The sequence below is a fragment of the Callithrix jacchus genome, chromosome 4, assembly GCF_049354715.1.
Source record: "Callithrix jacchus isolate 240 chromosome 4, calJac240_pri, whole genome shotgun sequence".
Classification (NCBI taxonomy): Eukaryota; Metazoa; Chordata; class Mammalia; order Primates; family Cebidae; genus Callithrix; species Callithrix jacchus.
The window spans coordinates 115386036-115401505 of NC_133505.1; the positions used below are offsets into that span (position 1 = coordinate 115386036).

The 15470-nt window shown below is 40.7% G+C and overlaps 1 protein-coding gene and 1 pseudogene across 1 annotated transcript in view; one reads left to right on the forward strand and one right to left on the reverse strand.

The window, feature by feature from the left end:
• CCDC162P (coiled-coil domain containing 162) overlaps positions 1 to 1740 on the forward strand; it is a 108287-nt gene extending 106547 nt beyond the window's left edge. The window contains 1 exon segment of the mRNA XM_078370895.1: positions 1025 to 1740. Within this exon segment, the coding sequence (XP_078227021.1) occupies positions 1025 to 1402 (378 nt within the window). The 3' untranslated portion in view covers positions 1403 to 1740.
• Positions 1741 to 4306: 2566 nt separating this feature from the next.
• Positions 4307 to 5506, reverse strand: LOC144582190 (large ribosomal subunit protein eL32 pseudogene; annotated as a pseudogene).
• Positions 5507 to 15470: the final 9964 nt, after the last annotated feature.

A 15470-nucleotide genomic window follows, 5' to 3' on the forward strand; every position in this document is an offset into this window, starting at 1 on the left:
GTAAAATAAAGCCATTTGCTCACATATTTCTTTAAGAGGACATAATACTTTATATAAATTTAGCTTCCATATATAAGAAAAGCTTCCAATTTCATAAATAATAATAAAGTTTGCTTAGTCCATTTTCTCTTTCGGTAACAAAATACCTGAGACTGGGTAATTTGTAAAGGAAAGAAGTTTATTTGACCCATGATTCTGGTGTCTGGGAAGTCCAAGGGCATGGTGGCAGCTTCTGGGCAAGGGCTTTGGCACTGCATCATAACATGGCAGAAAAGCAGAAGGTCAAGTGATTACATGCAACAGAGACTGCAGGAGCAAGCCAAGCTTGCTTTTGTAATATCCTGCTATCTTGAGAAAAAATCCACTCCCGCGATCATGGCATTAATCCATTAAGAGGGCTCTAATCTCATGAACCAATCACCTCCCAACACATGAACTTTTAGGGGACATATTCAAACCACAGTGATGGCCTTGCCTTATTTGATGTGCACATTAGCCTGGTTTGAACCATAGAGACTGCAACGCCACTTATAATAACTTCTGTTAGATACTAAAAAAGAAGTTCACATGTAGTGAACAATCTTTGCATAAGGTTTTTAAAATATTCACTTGTTATTGAAGTTTTATCTGGTCTTTCTAAACCTGGTGCTATTTTTTCATCGCCACTTGGATTTCTTTGCTTCTATATGTGTATTTTTGAAACGTTGATCTAATCTTGGCTCACAGGAACCTGCCACTGAGCACATGTTTGCTAGTTCATCAGAGCCTATTCATCTTTTCCTGACCATTGGAGAAAGCTAGTGGTGTCCAGCTAGAGAGCAAATCAGGCCTGGAAGCTGCCTTCTTGGAATGAAATGCTGCTTAGGGAGAGACCAGATTCAGTCTTATGGCTGATTAGCAAGTATCCCAGCTCATCTGGCAGTTTGATTTATATATTTACATGTTGAATAAGTGATGATCTTAACCCTCAACTCCCTTCTTTATGCAAGAAATTCCTAATACTTTTCATAGTTTCTTCCTTTAGCTCTTGTTGCATTCAGGAGTGGAAAATATACAGGTGACTCTTGCATGCCAAGCTGCTCAGAAAAAAGCTTTGATGGTGGCTATCCAGCAGGCGCACTTCTGTCACACCCCTCAAGGGAGCTGTCCTGGTAATGTCCAGGTCAGCCTGCATGACACAGAAGCCAGAGGCATGTCACCATTCCCACCAGCTAATGTCAGGCTGCCCCTTTCTTCTGTCCTTTTTTCCTTTCTCTCTTTTCCCCCTTCTTTCTCCCCTGTTCCCCACTTTCTCTTTCCTATCTTTTTATTTTCCTTACTTTCCTTTTTTCCTCCTTTCCTTCTTTCTGTTTGTGAATCAATGTATGATCAAATCCTTACTGGGTCTCTTAATTTTCAGTGATAACTTTTTCTGCATTCTTTCTGTTTTTTTTATTATTGAGACATAATTCATGTGATATAAAATATACCACGTTATAGTATATAATTCAGTGGTTGTTAGTATATTCACAAGATTGTGCAACCATCACCACTATCTAATTCCAAAACATTTTTATCACTCACTCTCAAAAGAAACCTTGTACCCATTATCTTTGTCCTTCCCATCAGTCCCTAGCAACCACTTATCTATTTTCTGTTTCTGTAGATTTGCCTATTCTGGATATTTTATATAAATGGAATCATACAACAGGTGACCTTTCGTGTCTGGCTTTTCACTTACCATCATGTTCTTAAAGTTTATCTATGCTGTACCATGTATCAGTACTTCATTTCTTCATTGCTAAATAATATTTCGTTATATGGATATACCACATTTTGTTTATCCATTTATCAGTTAACATATAATAGGTCGTTTCTACTTTTTGGCATTAGGAATAATGCCACTATGAACATTTATATATAGGTTTTTATGAAGACATATGTTTTTAATTTTCTTGGGCATATACCTAGAAATGAAATTGCTCGGGTTATATGATAACTTTGTATTTTATATTTTGAGAAACTTCCAAACTGTCTTTCAAAGTGGCTGTGCTTTTTACATTCCCATCATCAATATATGAGGGTTCCAATGTCTCCACATTTTTGTCAGCACTTGTTACTATCTGTCTTTTTATTTTAACTGATCTAGTGAGGGTAAAGTAGTATCTCATTTTGGTTTTGACTTGGATTTCCCTATTTATTAAGATTTTGAGCATCTTTTCATTTGCTTACTTGACCATTTGTATGTCTTCTTTAGAGAAATGTCTATTTAAATCCTTTGCCTTTGTATAAAATTTGATGTTATTTAATTGAAAGGTTGTAAGAATTCTTTTTATATCCTGACTACAATACCCTTATAAGGTATATGATTTGCAAATATATTCTATGGATTGTCTTATGATCACCATTTATCTATTATTTCATCATTTGCTCTTTTGGTGTCATATTTAAGAAACCATTGCCTAATCAAAAATCATGAAAACACTCCTATATTTTCTTCTAGGAGTTTTATGGTTTAGCTCTTACATTCAGGTCTAGGGTTCATTTATACTTAATTGTGCTGTATAGTGGGAGGTAGGGGTCCAACTTCATTCTTTTCATGTGGCTATTCAGTTGTCCCAGCACCACTTGTTGAAAAGACTCATCTTTCCTTATTAAATTGTCCTGGAACCCTTGTCAAAAAAATCACTTAACCATAAATGTAAGAGTTTATAACTGGTCTCAATTCTATTCTATTAATCGAAATACCTATTTTTATGTCAGTACTACTATGTTTTGATTAACGTAGCTTTGTAGTAAGTTTGAAATTAGGAAGTATGATCCCTACAACTTTGTTTTTCAGGATTGTTTTAGCTATTTTGAGACCCTTGCATTTTCATATGAATTTTAGTGTCAGCTTGTCAATTTCTGGCAATTTTTAAAAAGCCAGTTGGAATTTTCATAGGGATTGCATCAAACTTACAGATTAGTTTGAGTAGCATTGCCACTTTATTTTATTTTAGTAGGATTGCCATTTTAACAATATTAAGTCTTCCAATTCATGAGCAGGGGATGTCTTTCTATTTACAGGCATACCTTGGAGATACTGTGGGTTTGGTTCCAGATGTTCCACACACAAATTTTTTTGGTTTCTGAGTGCATATAAAAGTTATATTCATATTACACTGTAGCTAATTAAGTGTGCAATACCATTTTGTCTTAAAAATGTATTTTAATTAAAACTACGTTATTCACTTGCAGACCAAAGAATACTAAGTTACAAAAAAAAGAAAGGAAAAATACATTATTGCTAAAAAATAATAATAATAATGCTAATGATCATCTGAGCCTCCAGTGAGTTGTGATCTTTTTGCTGGTCAGGGTCTTGCCTTGATGTAGAAGGCTATTGACTGATCAGGGTGGTGATTACCGAAAACTGGGGGTTGAGGGGCTATGGCAATTTCTTAAAATAAGACAGCATTGATGTTTGCCACATTAATTGACTCTACCTTTCATGAAAAATTTCTCTTTGGCATGTGATACTGTTCGATGGCATTTTACCTACAGTAAAACTTTTTTCAAAATTGAAATCAGTCCTCTCAAACTGTGCCACACTGCTTTATCAACTGAATTTATGTGACATTCTAAATCTTTAGTTGTCATTTCAACAGTGCTCATAGCATCTTCACCAGGAGTAGATTCCATCTCAAGAAACCACCTTCTTTCTTTGCTCATCCCTAAACTTTGTTATCTGTTTAAGTGTTATCACAAGAATGCAGCGATTCAGTTATATTTTCAGACTCCACTTCTAATTCTAGTTCTCTTCCTATTTCTGCCACATCTGCAGTGCCTTCCTCCACTGAAATCTTGGACTTCTCAAAGTCCTCCATGAGGGTTGGAAATAACTTCTTCCAAACTCCTGTTAATGTGCGTAGTTTGACCTCCTCTCATGAATCATGAATGTTCTTAATGGCATCTATAATGATAAATCTTCCAGAAGGTTTTCAGTTTACGTTGCCCAGCTCCATTACACAGGGGTGTCCAACCTTTTGGCTTCTCTGGGCCACATTGGGAAAAAGAAGAATTGTCTTGGATCACACATAAAATACACTAACACTAATGATAGCTAATGACCCGAAACCTCATAATGTTTTACGAAAGTTTATGAATTAGTGTTGGGCTGCATTCAAAGTCATCCTGGACTGCATCCTGGACAGCCCATGGGCCATGGGGTTGGAAAAGCTTGCATTAGACTAATTACTATTTATGGCAGTTATAGTCTTATGAAATATGTTTCTTTTTTTTTTCAAGGAAGGAAGATGCCAGTTTTATTTAAACACAAAACATGCTACTCATTTTCTTCGCTGCGCAGCCTGGCATTGGGGTTGGTGACTCTGATGGCCAGCTGGGCAGCTCTTTCCACGATGGCTCTGCGGTTTTTGGAGGAAACATTGTGAGCGATCTCAGCACAGTAAGATTTGTCAGCACTTCCACCTCCTTGACGTTGTGGACCAGGAACTTCTGGAAGCCACTGGGCAGCATGTGCTTTGTTTTCTTGTTGCTCCCATAACCAATGTTAGACATCAAGATCTGGTCCTTGAACCTTCTACGAACCCTGTTGTCAGTACCTCTGGGTTTCTGCCAGTTATGCCTAATTTTGACATATCAGTCTGACTGGTGCCGGATGAACTTCTTGGTTCTCTTTTTGATGATCTTTGGTTTCACAAGGGGTCTAAGGGCGGCCATGATGCTGAGGAGGAGATCGCTGCTACCTCCGTAGGCAGTGCCAAGGAAGAGAGAAGGGATGTTGGCGCACAAGGGCTGATGAAATATGTTTCTTAATAATAAAACTTCACAATGTGACACAGACACAAGACACACTGCTTGATCCATGGGCTATGGAATGGATGTTGTGTTAGCAGGCAGAAAAACATTAATCTCTTTGTACATTTCCATTAGAGCTCTTGGGGACCATCAATGAACAGTAATGTTTTGAAAGGAATCTCTTTTTCTGAGCAGTAGGTCTCAGCAGTGGGCTTAAGATGCTCAGTAAACTATGTTGTAAAGAGATGGGCTTTCATCCAGGCCTTGTTATTCCATTTATAGAGAACAGGCAGAATAGATTTAGCATAATTCTTAAGGGTCCTAGGATTCAGGGAATGGTAAATGAGACCTGTCCTTTGAAGCTTTGACGCCAGGCACTGACTTCTCCTCTCTAGCTATAAAAATTCCACATGGCATATTCTTTCACTAGAAAACTGCTTTGTCTACACTGAAAATCTGTTGTTAAATGTACCACCTCTATCAATTATCTTAGCTAGATCTTCTGGATAACTTTCTCCAGCTTCTGCATCAGCCCTGACGGCTTTATCTTGCACTTCTTTGTTATGGAGATGGATTCTTTCTTTAAACCTCATGAAATTACTCTCTGCTAGCTTCAGAGTTTTCTCTCAGCCTTCATGGAATTGAAGAGGGTTAGCGCCTTGCTCTGGATTAGGCTTTGGTTTAGGGGAATATTGTGGCTGGTTTGATCTTCCATCCAGACCACTAAAACTTTCTCTATATCAGTAATATGTCTGTTTTTCTTCCCTTCCTCCCTCCCTTCCTCCCTCCCTCCTTCCCTCCCTCCCTCCCTCCCTCCCTCCTTCCCTCCCTCCCTCCCTCCCTCCCTCCCTCCCTCCCTCCCTTCCTTCCTTCCTTCCTTCCTTCTTTCCTTCCTTCCTTCCTTCCTTTCCCTCTTTCCTTATTTCCTTCCTTCTTTCCTTTTTTCCTTCCCTTTGCTTCCTTCCTTCCTCCCTCCCTTTCTTTCTTTCCTTCCTTTCTTCCTCCCTCCTTCTCTTTTTCCTTCTTTCTCTCTCTCTCTTTCTTTCTCTCTCTCTTTCTTTCTTTCTTTCTTTCTTTCTATGGAGTCTGACTCTGTTGCCCAGGCTGGAGTGCAGTGGTGTAATCTCGGCTCACTGCAACCTCTGCCTCCCGGGTTCAAGCGATTCGTGTGCCTCAGGCTACTGAGTAGCTGGGATTACAGGCACACACCACCATCCCTAGCTAATTTTCGTATTTGTAATACAGACAAGGTTTCCCATTTTGGTCAGGCTGGTCTCAAACTCCTGACCTCATGATCTGCCTGCCTTGGCCTCCCACAGTGCAGGGAGGCCACCACTCCTGGCTGGCTGCTTTCCTTTCTTATCATTCTTGTATGCATTGGAATAACACTTTAAATTTCTTTCAAAAACTTTTCCTTTGCATTTACAACTTGGCTATTTTGCACAACAGGCTTAGCTTTTGGCCTATTCCAGCTTTTGACATGTCTTTCTCACTAAGCTTAATTATTTCTAGCTTTTGATTGCAAGTGAGAGTCGTGTGACCCTTCTCATTTAGAAGCCATTGTAGAGTGACTAACTGGCCTAATTTCAATATTATACCTTAGGCAATAGGGATATTCCTTGTCCTTGATACTCTTCTTCCTCTGCTTCTGTGACTCCACTTTCTCCTGGATCTCTTCTGCATCCTTGATTATTTCTTCTCAATTTCCTGGACTGGGGGACCTCTTCTCCACCCATCTCTAACATGATGGTGTTTTCCTGGATCCTCTTTTTGGAACTCCTATTCTCTCCTTTCATATTCTCCCTCAGTGATCTCATTGACTCTTGAGGTTTAAAACTTCCAATATACTGTCAACTTTCAAACCTATATCTCTTCGTGGAACCTGTCTCCCAAGCCCCAAACTAGAGTATCTAAATGCCTCAAAGACAGTGTTTGGATATCCCACAAACACCCCAACTCAGCATCAAAAGACAACTCATTCTTCTTCCATCTAATTCTCTAGTATTTCTACTTTTTTTTTTTTTTTTTTTTTTGAGATGAAGTCTCACTCAGGTGCTGGAGCGCAGCGGTGCGATCCCCGCTCATTGCAACCTCTGCCTCCAGGTTCAAGCGATTCTCCTGCCTCAACCTCCTGAGTAGCTAAGACTACAGGGAGCATGTGCCACCATGCCCAGCTAATTTTTTGTATTTTTAGTAGAGATGGGATTTCACTGTGTTGTCCAGGATGGTCTCGATCTCTTGACCTCGTGATCTGCCTGCCTTGGCCTCCCAAAGTGCTGGGATTACAGGCATGAGCCACCACACCTGGCCCATATTTCTATTCTTAGTTAAGGTAACACCATCTAAGTAGTCAGACAGGACATTTTTTTTTTAAGATGGAGTTTCACTCTTGTCGCCCAGGCTGGAGTGCAATGGCACAATCTCGGCTTATTCCAACCTCCACTTCCCAGGTTCAAGCGATTCTTCTGCCTCAGCCTCCCAAGTAGCTAGGTTTATAGGTGCATGCCACCGTGTCTGGCTAATTTTTGTATTTTTAGTGGAGACAGGGTTTCACCATGTTGGCCAGGCTAGTCTCAAACTCCTGACCTCAGGTGATCCGCCTGCCTCGGCCTCCCAAAGTACTGGGATTATAGGCATGAGCTACTGCACCCAGCCATCAGACAGGATTAAAATGTGAATATCGTCCTTAACTCCTCTGGCTTTCTTACCTTAGATCAATCACTACCTCTTGCCAATATCATACTGTATATATTTATTGAATATGGCCCCTCTTCTTCATCCCCACTGCCTTAGTTCAAACTCATTATCTCACTTGTGTGGCTGTAATGGCCTTCAAAGTGGCCTCTATCCTTCCATGCCTTGTCCCACTACCTCTGCCCTCAACCATATCTATCCTCCACACAAGTGAGCAGAGCAACTATGCCTCCTTGATTAAACCCCTTCAGTGACTTCTTGTAGACCAAGGAGCAAAACTCAACCTCCTTAGCTAGGCATGCAGGACCTTCACTGCCTGACCCCAGTCCTCTATTCTGCTACTTCCCCTGCCCTCTATTTGAAGTATCCTAAACATTTTGTGCTGTTTCATGTCTGTCTGCTTCTGCTCATATTTTCCCAGAATATTTTAACCTTACTTTACCACATCCCACCCTCCCATTTAATTTTTTTTACCTCCAAGATTCAACTCAGCCATTTTATCTTCCCAGACACATTCATGACTCTTTTAACTTGGCTAAAGTCCATTTTGTGATAATTTCATTGTAAAACCATATACTGTGATACACACACACATTGCTTCTCTTACAAGTGTGAAACAAGAAAAGGGCTGATGATATCATAAGGAGGAATAAATGATGGAGACAATGAAAGGGTACAAGGGGAAGAAAGGGAAGGGAGTGAGAAAGGAAAGAGAGAATGAATTGTTTACTGCCACCAAAGCCAAAGGAAGAGAACAGTTCAAGAAGAAAAAGTCACCAAAGATGTACAAATGACATAAGCATGAAAAGATGTTCAACACCGTAAGTCATTAGCAAAATGCAAATTAAACCCCCATTGAGAAACCTCTACATGCCTTTTAGAATGGTTAAAATGTAAAAGACTGACCATCTCAGTGTTGTGGGGGACCTGGATCTGTCACATACTGCTAATGGAAATGCAAAATGGTGAAACCACCTTGGAAAACAGTTTGACAGTTTCTTAAAACATGGAGCATAACCTTACCATGTGATCCAGCCATTCTTCTCCTAGATATTTAACCAAGAGAGATGAAAGCACACATCTATACACAGAATTTTACACAATATGTTTATAGCAGTTTTATTCATAATAGCCAAGAACTGGAAAGAACCCAAATGACCATCAACAAGTGACTGGATAAACTCATTGTAGTATATCTGTACAACAGAATAGTACGACTCAGCAATACGAAGAAATGAACTATTTATATCCACAATAATATGAAGACAAAAAAGAGCCCATAATGCATGATTCCATTAAATTCTAGGAAATGCATTCTCATCTATAGTTGCAGAAAGCCAAGCAGTGGTTGCTTAAGGAAGACGTAGAGCAGGAAGAATGGCTATGGTCATAATTTGATTGTGATAATGGTTAGACAGTTGAGTACATGTGCCAAAGCTTATCCAGTTGCACACTTTCAGTATGTGTTGTTTATTGAATGTCAATTATACATCAATAAAGCTATTATTTTTAGAAGAAGAAGGAGGAATCCAATAATTTGAATGTAGAGGGAAAATCCAGAGGGTAGGGATTAAAATGAGGCCACAAAAACTTCTTGCTGACTCTGAGAGCATTTCTGCTAATGAAGTCAGAGTGAAAGCTAGATTGCCAGAGAAAAGGAGCAAGAAGAGGCTGATAGAAGTCTAGAGGGAGTGTGTGTTTATTGCTCTTGTATTAGTCTGCTAGGGCTGCCACAACAAAATACCATGGACTAAGTGGTAGAAATTTATTTTCTCCCTGTGCTGGAGGTGAGAGGTCTGAGATCAGGGGGCCAGCATGGTTGTTTTCTGGTGAGCGCTCTCTTTCTGGCTTGTGGACGGCTGCCTTAGACTGGGTGCTCGCATTAAAGGACAGATGGGTGGGAAGCAAGTGAGAGAGAGCCCCGGTGTCTCTTCCTCTTTTATAAGCACAGCACCATGGCAGACTAAGGCCCTGCCCTTATGACTTCATTTAAACCTTATTACTTCCCAAACGCCCCGTCTCCAAATACTATCATTATGGGATTAGAACCTCAACATAGGAGTTTTGGAGAGACACAAACATTCAGGCCATAGTAGCTCTTTAAGAATTGAGGAGAAAACTTGAAGGAGCAGGAATATTAAAGAATAAAAGAAGATGTGAACACATTTGTAGGAAGGGGTTTGGACAAGAGGAAGCAATTGAGGATAGAGATAAGTGTGAATACTGGGCATTGTTGGAATGAAGAGTGCGGGTGGGGGGTCAGACAGTTAACGATTTCATTCAACAGCTTCCGTGCCTCAGGCAGGCAGGAAGCTAGGTGATAGAAATAGGTGGACTCATAGAGTCCTTTCACCGCCCCATGCAATGGGGGCATGACCTTCTTTTTCTGGGAAAGGAAACAGCTTCTGACAGGTTAAGGAAAAGAGGTAAGATCAGCAGCTCAGCTTGAGCACCAGGATCTGATTGGAGAGCGTGGGCTTTCTTCCCTCTCACCTCACTCACAACCTTGTAAGACCTCCCCAGTCCCCTGAACTAGCAGATGCTCCTGTTTCCAGAAGACTGGGATACCTCAAGGGTCTTCAGAAAAAAATATGGTTGAAAACTAGATTTTTTTTACCCAGGGTCTTTTTCTTTTTGCCTCAGTCTCCTTATGTCTCCTATGGTAATTCTGCTATGGGTAATTCCTTGTGTCTTTGATTGAAGAATGATCTCTCCTTCAAAGCTTTAACCTTTTTCTTTTAGAAAAATATAAACAAGTTCCATCCAACAGGCCCTGCAGCTCCATAGCCAGTGGAGTTAGAGTATTGGAAGACACAAATTTCCCTTTTATTTCCCCATTCTTCCTTCCCCTCTTCCTCACCATTCTTCTTTCTCCTCTTTTTCTCCCTCTCCCTCCTCCCTCCCTTCTTTGTTATTATGTTGTGGACAGTGGCATATACAGCCCACCTCCATCTGCCTAGGTGCCCTGTGGGAACTTTTCAGATCTTGTAGTCATGAAATCTATTAGTGGTATTCCTTGAGAGACCACTCTATCAGAGCACACCATGTAGCCACTTTGTAGAAGGGAGATTTTTTTTCTCAGAGCACTTCAGACAACTGCACTCTCTTCTGAAAATAGTCACACTTAGTGCCTCACCTCTTAATTGTGCAAAGTGATATCTCTCTTCCTCCCCTCCCCTCTCCTCCCCGCTTTCCCTTTCCCTCTCCTCACCTCCTCTCCTCTTCTTTCCATTCCCCTGACCCATGTACCCAGGCCTTTACATGTGCTGGGGATCAATTGTGGCTGTGAGATTATTTTACAGCAGTCCTTCAGGACTTACATGCCCAACAAATTTAACTTACTTTGGTTTAAAATATTTTAGGCAATATGTTCAGATCTGAGAAATCATGGTGGAATGGGCCCAACCAGAAGAAGACATTCCAGAATTGTGAATGGCGTAGACAGCTCAGTGATAGCCCCAACTCCAAAAGTCCCAGATACCCTTACTCATTCTCCAGGAAGATTTCAGGCTGCCAAAAGGTACTGTTCCTGGTAAGATGGAAGAATGGATACTGCTTAGAATATCAAAAGTGTCCTCTTTTAAGTCAATTAACAAATAGTATTGAGGGACTGAAGGAGCCTAAATTCTCAGAGTGACTAGCATCTTATATAAAGACCTTGTATGAATACTGAGAGGGCTCAACTCCTTCCAGTCTACTCCAGTCAGTAAAGGACAGTGAACAGTCCTAATTTTAACCTCTTCTCTCCTCTTTCTTCTCCTCCCTCCTCTTTTCTTTCACTTCCCTTCCTTCCTTTCTCTCTCTGTATATTTTTCAGACTCCAAAGAGTGCAGATCACAAGGAAGGCCTCTCCAAAATTGTCCTCATTATTCTTTTTTAAGATGGAGTCTCACTCTGTCACCCAGGCTGGAAGGATGGAGTACAGTGGCCTGATCTCAGTGCACTGCATCATTTGCTTCCTGGGTTCAAACAATTCTCCTGCTTCAGTCTCCCAAGTGGCTGGGACTACAGACATGCACAATCACACCTGGCTAACTTTTGTGTTTTCAGTACAGATGGGGTTTCACCATGTTGGCCAGGCTGGTCTTGAACTCCTGACCTCAAGTAATCTACCTGCTTCAGCCTCCTGAAGGGCTGGGATTACAGGCATAAGCCACCGTGCCCAGCCTGTCTTCGCTGTTCTAACAAAGGTTCTAACATTGCTTAGAGTAACAGGATGGTGAATTATTGTCAGAGAGGCATGCCCTCTCCAAAGACATGTCTATAAATTAGAGATGCCGTCTTCGGTCTGGATCTCTTTTCACCATGACAGAGAAAGAGACATTCATACTCTGTAGTATGAATTACTTTGTAATACTCTGTATGAATACTCTCTGTAGTATGATTTTTCTGAGTATTTTATCGGGGCCTACCAATGACACTCTAATTGAATTCTTACTCAAGATGCTGTTAGTCTGACACATGGCCAGAGATCAAGTATGTTCAGTCCACATTTCCAATGTGTGGATGGAAGATTTAAGACCAATATGTCTTGTCAAGAGGAACCTTAGGAGGCCACTTCAAGTATCTCTACAGTTAAGGCTAGGAGAATGCAAAGGGAGATGGGTAGTACAAACACTGGGCTTGGGACTGAGAAAGGCTGCTGATGCATGCTTCAGGCACGTGGGGTCCCTGAGCCTGAAAATGTGGATGGTGACACCTCCACATGCCTGGTGAATAATCAGAAACACCTGAAGCAGGCAGGAACCATGAGACCCAGCCACCTGCCCCCCTGCTGCAATGCCCAGTATACACATTGTCTTTCTGTTCCCCATCTGCATACCTCCTGCGCTGGGCTCCCATGTCTCTGTTCACTTGTCAGGGCTCCAGAGGCCTTCATGTCTATTCAACTGGAAAAGGTGGGGCTGAGAGACATGATGCTGAACACCTTCCTCCTGAGTAAACAAACCATGGCCGACAGAATGAAGAGCCTGTGAGTGTGTAGTGAGAAATGCTGCCCAAAGCTCTGGTCCTCTTTTGTATTTGAGCAAATGAAAAGTCTTCATTTGGAATCTGTTGATCTGATGCTTTCAACCTATTTGGCTAGGACCACTGAAAATACATTGTAAAGAAGTGAAAAGGGGAGTTCAATAAGAAGTAGAAAGGAATCAGTTCCAGTGGGTCACAGTCATGTTTTAAAAATGTAGCATTTTCCCAGTGCTGCAGTTTGTTATGTCACTTTCTAAATGAACTCTTTTCAGCACCTGTACTGGAACATTAACCCACTTTTGAGTGACCCACAGGGGCTTGGGGATTAGACAGGTGAACAATGGCTCTTACCCATCTGGTCACCTGATAACCATGTGGTTAACTTGGTTTTTCAGACGCTACCACTATGTTTGTGTTTAAAGGTTTTTATATTAGCCTAATCTATTGAAAAATACGAAAACTCAAAACTTTAATCAGTAATAATTATTCCTTAATTTTGTCAGTATCATTTCATTATTCATTAATTTTTTGATGAGAAAATCATTATGCTAATACATAGTTATTTAGGAGGAAAATAACAAGATTTATAATTCTAGGCTTTGTTCCCTATTTGTGACTTTAGAGGAAAGACTTAAATTTACCTAATCTAGTTCTACAGATGAGATATGACAGGGGCCAGCAATTACTGCTCAGCAATAATAGAAGCAAAGGGTCCCTTATAATAAGCAATTCTCAAATAAATATTGACCAAGAGGAAAAAATCGTTCATGAACTGCCCTTCAGGGTTATTCAATACCCATCAGATCAGAAAGAGCTCAGACAATATGATTACCTATATTAATTTTGTCCGGGTCTGGGGGCTACTTACTAGCTAATAAGTTAATCTGTTACTGTTCCATGGATGCTGGCAGAAGGCACACAAAACTCCTTTGTCAAAGACAAATAATTGTATTATTCACAGCAGAGTAGGCAACATGAGCTTCGTGTTCATGCCAGTCCCATGGGGACAGTGTGGAGAAGCCTACATGCAGGTAGTGGCTTATGTCACAGTTGAAAAGCACTGAACTTGGGGAACCCACCTCCTGCTCTTTTTCCTGGAGGGAGACATAACCTTATCACTCAAGATTGCTCTCTGCAAACACAACCCCGAGAAATGGTTGTGAGGTAGAGTGTGGTCAGAGCCTTGCACCCTTGGGATACTCAGCAAGATGGGTAGGAGCGGGAGAGAGACACAGAGGAGTGCCTCCTAACAAGCTTGACCTAGAAAGAATATCCCAGATGTGTGGCCTTTTCCTGCTTGAAGTTTGCTTTAAGTTTGTACACATGCACTAGGCTGGGGAGTTCTTATAGCCCATTGTCTAATAAAATTATCATTCTTCTTTATCACAGGACAAAACTGGAAAAGCAAGAGGGATGTTATAGCTGAATATTGTCAGAAGTAAGTATAGTATATGTGAATAACACGTGCTGATTTCTCTGACTCTGAATGCAATAAACAGCAGTTTTATTAGCTAAAACCAAGTTAAACTACCCTCTGACATGCATGGGAGCATTGGAGGTGAAGGATAGGGGTCGCTATGAAGGGGTTCATGCCTCTGCCTTCAGGTAATAGCTGTCTGACCCAAATGGGGACTTTTTCTTGATAGAACTACTCTGTCTCTTTGGAAAGTCTTCCAGGAAAGCAGATCCTGGAACCTCCTTGAGAGGTGGAAGAACTTGGATTGTGCTTCTGGACATCCTTTCTTCTGACTTTCAGGTTTAAACACCGCATGTCTCACTATGCTCTTCGGGATCAGAGCATGGGATACTGCAATAGCCTGAAAGATCTGGAAGATTTTCCTACCATCAGGGACATCTTTTTCATGGTCAGGCACCCACAAGAGAAGAAGGAGTTGAAGGACTTCGAGGAGGGCCTCAAGGCTGACCCCAGGTGTGTTATTTTCCTCAGTGTTTATTAGTCTCCTTCCCTGGACCTACTTCTCCCAGGGGAGAGGCATGTTAAGGTTAATAGTAAACTTTTATTGCACTTGACCTTGACCTTTTTGTCCAAAAGGGCAAAAGAAAGAGTCAACACTCTAAGAATAAGAGTATCTTTGTATTTGAACCCAGAAGGGGTTCTTTGTTTATGGGCTGTTTGACATTTTTTTCAATCTATGCAGTTTTGTTTTCCCTGGGAGCCCAGGGATTTTCATCAGTCACAACCTTTTCCATAGCCAGCATCTCAAATAAGCAAACAAATAAGTAAACTTAATCTTGAGCTGTCCTGGCTTCAAATATTCTACTCAATGGAGTAGAAGAAATATTCAGAAAAAAAACAGTGATATACCAATGACTTGGATAAATCAGTGTCCTTCTGTTTTTCTCTGAGAGAAAAAAAAAAAATATATATATATATATATATACATACACACACATTTATATTAGAGTGATATTAAGTGATAAGAGCTGCTTCCATACATATCATGCATTATCTGGTTTTCCAAAGTCTCTTAACTCAGCCTACCGAGGGTTCACCCATTGGATGGAAGAGTTAGCATATCTGTGCAGTCAGTGACCACACTTCCTTAAAAAAAAAAAAAAAAGAGGAGAATGCTATAGGGTGTGTAACCTCCAAAGAGGAGAAAAACACCCTGCAGGGTGAGCTTACCTCATTCCTCACTCTTTCCTTTGTAGCATGGAGCTTGAATAACAGTAATACTTAATATATATGAGCATAAACTGGATAGATGGAAGGCAATTGAAAGATCCTTTGTATCAGACCACTTCCCCTCGTTCATTCATGTAGGCTTTACTCAACCATCATTTATTCAGTGCCCAGTTAGCATTAGGCACTTTGCTACGTGCTAGACTTACAAAGGTAGGTAAGTCATTGACTGGCAGTAAATTCAGTCTAGTGGGGGAAGCTCTATAAACAAACATGTAACTTCAAGGATAACATGTGAGAGGTATGTGAAAAGGTCTGTGAAGACACTAAAGAGGCAGTGTTTTTTTTTTAATGTACAATTTGATACATTTCAATATATGTA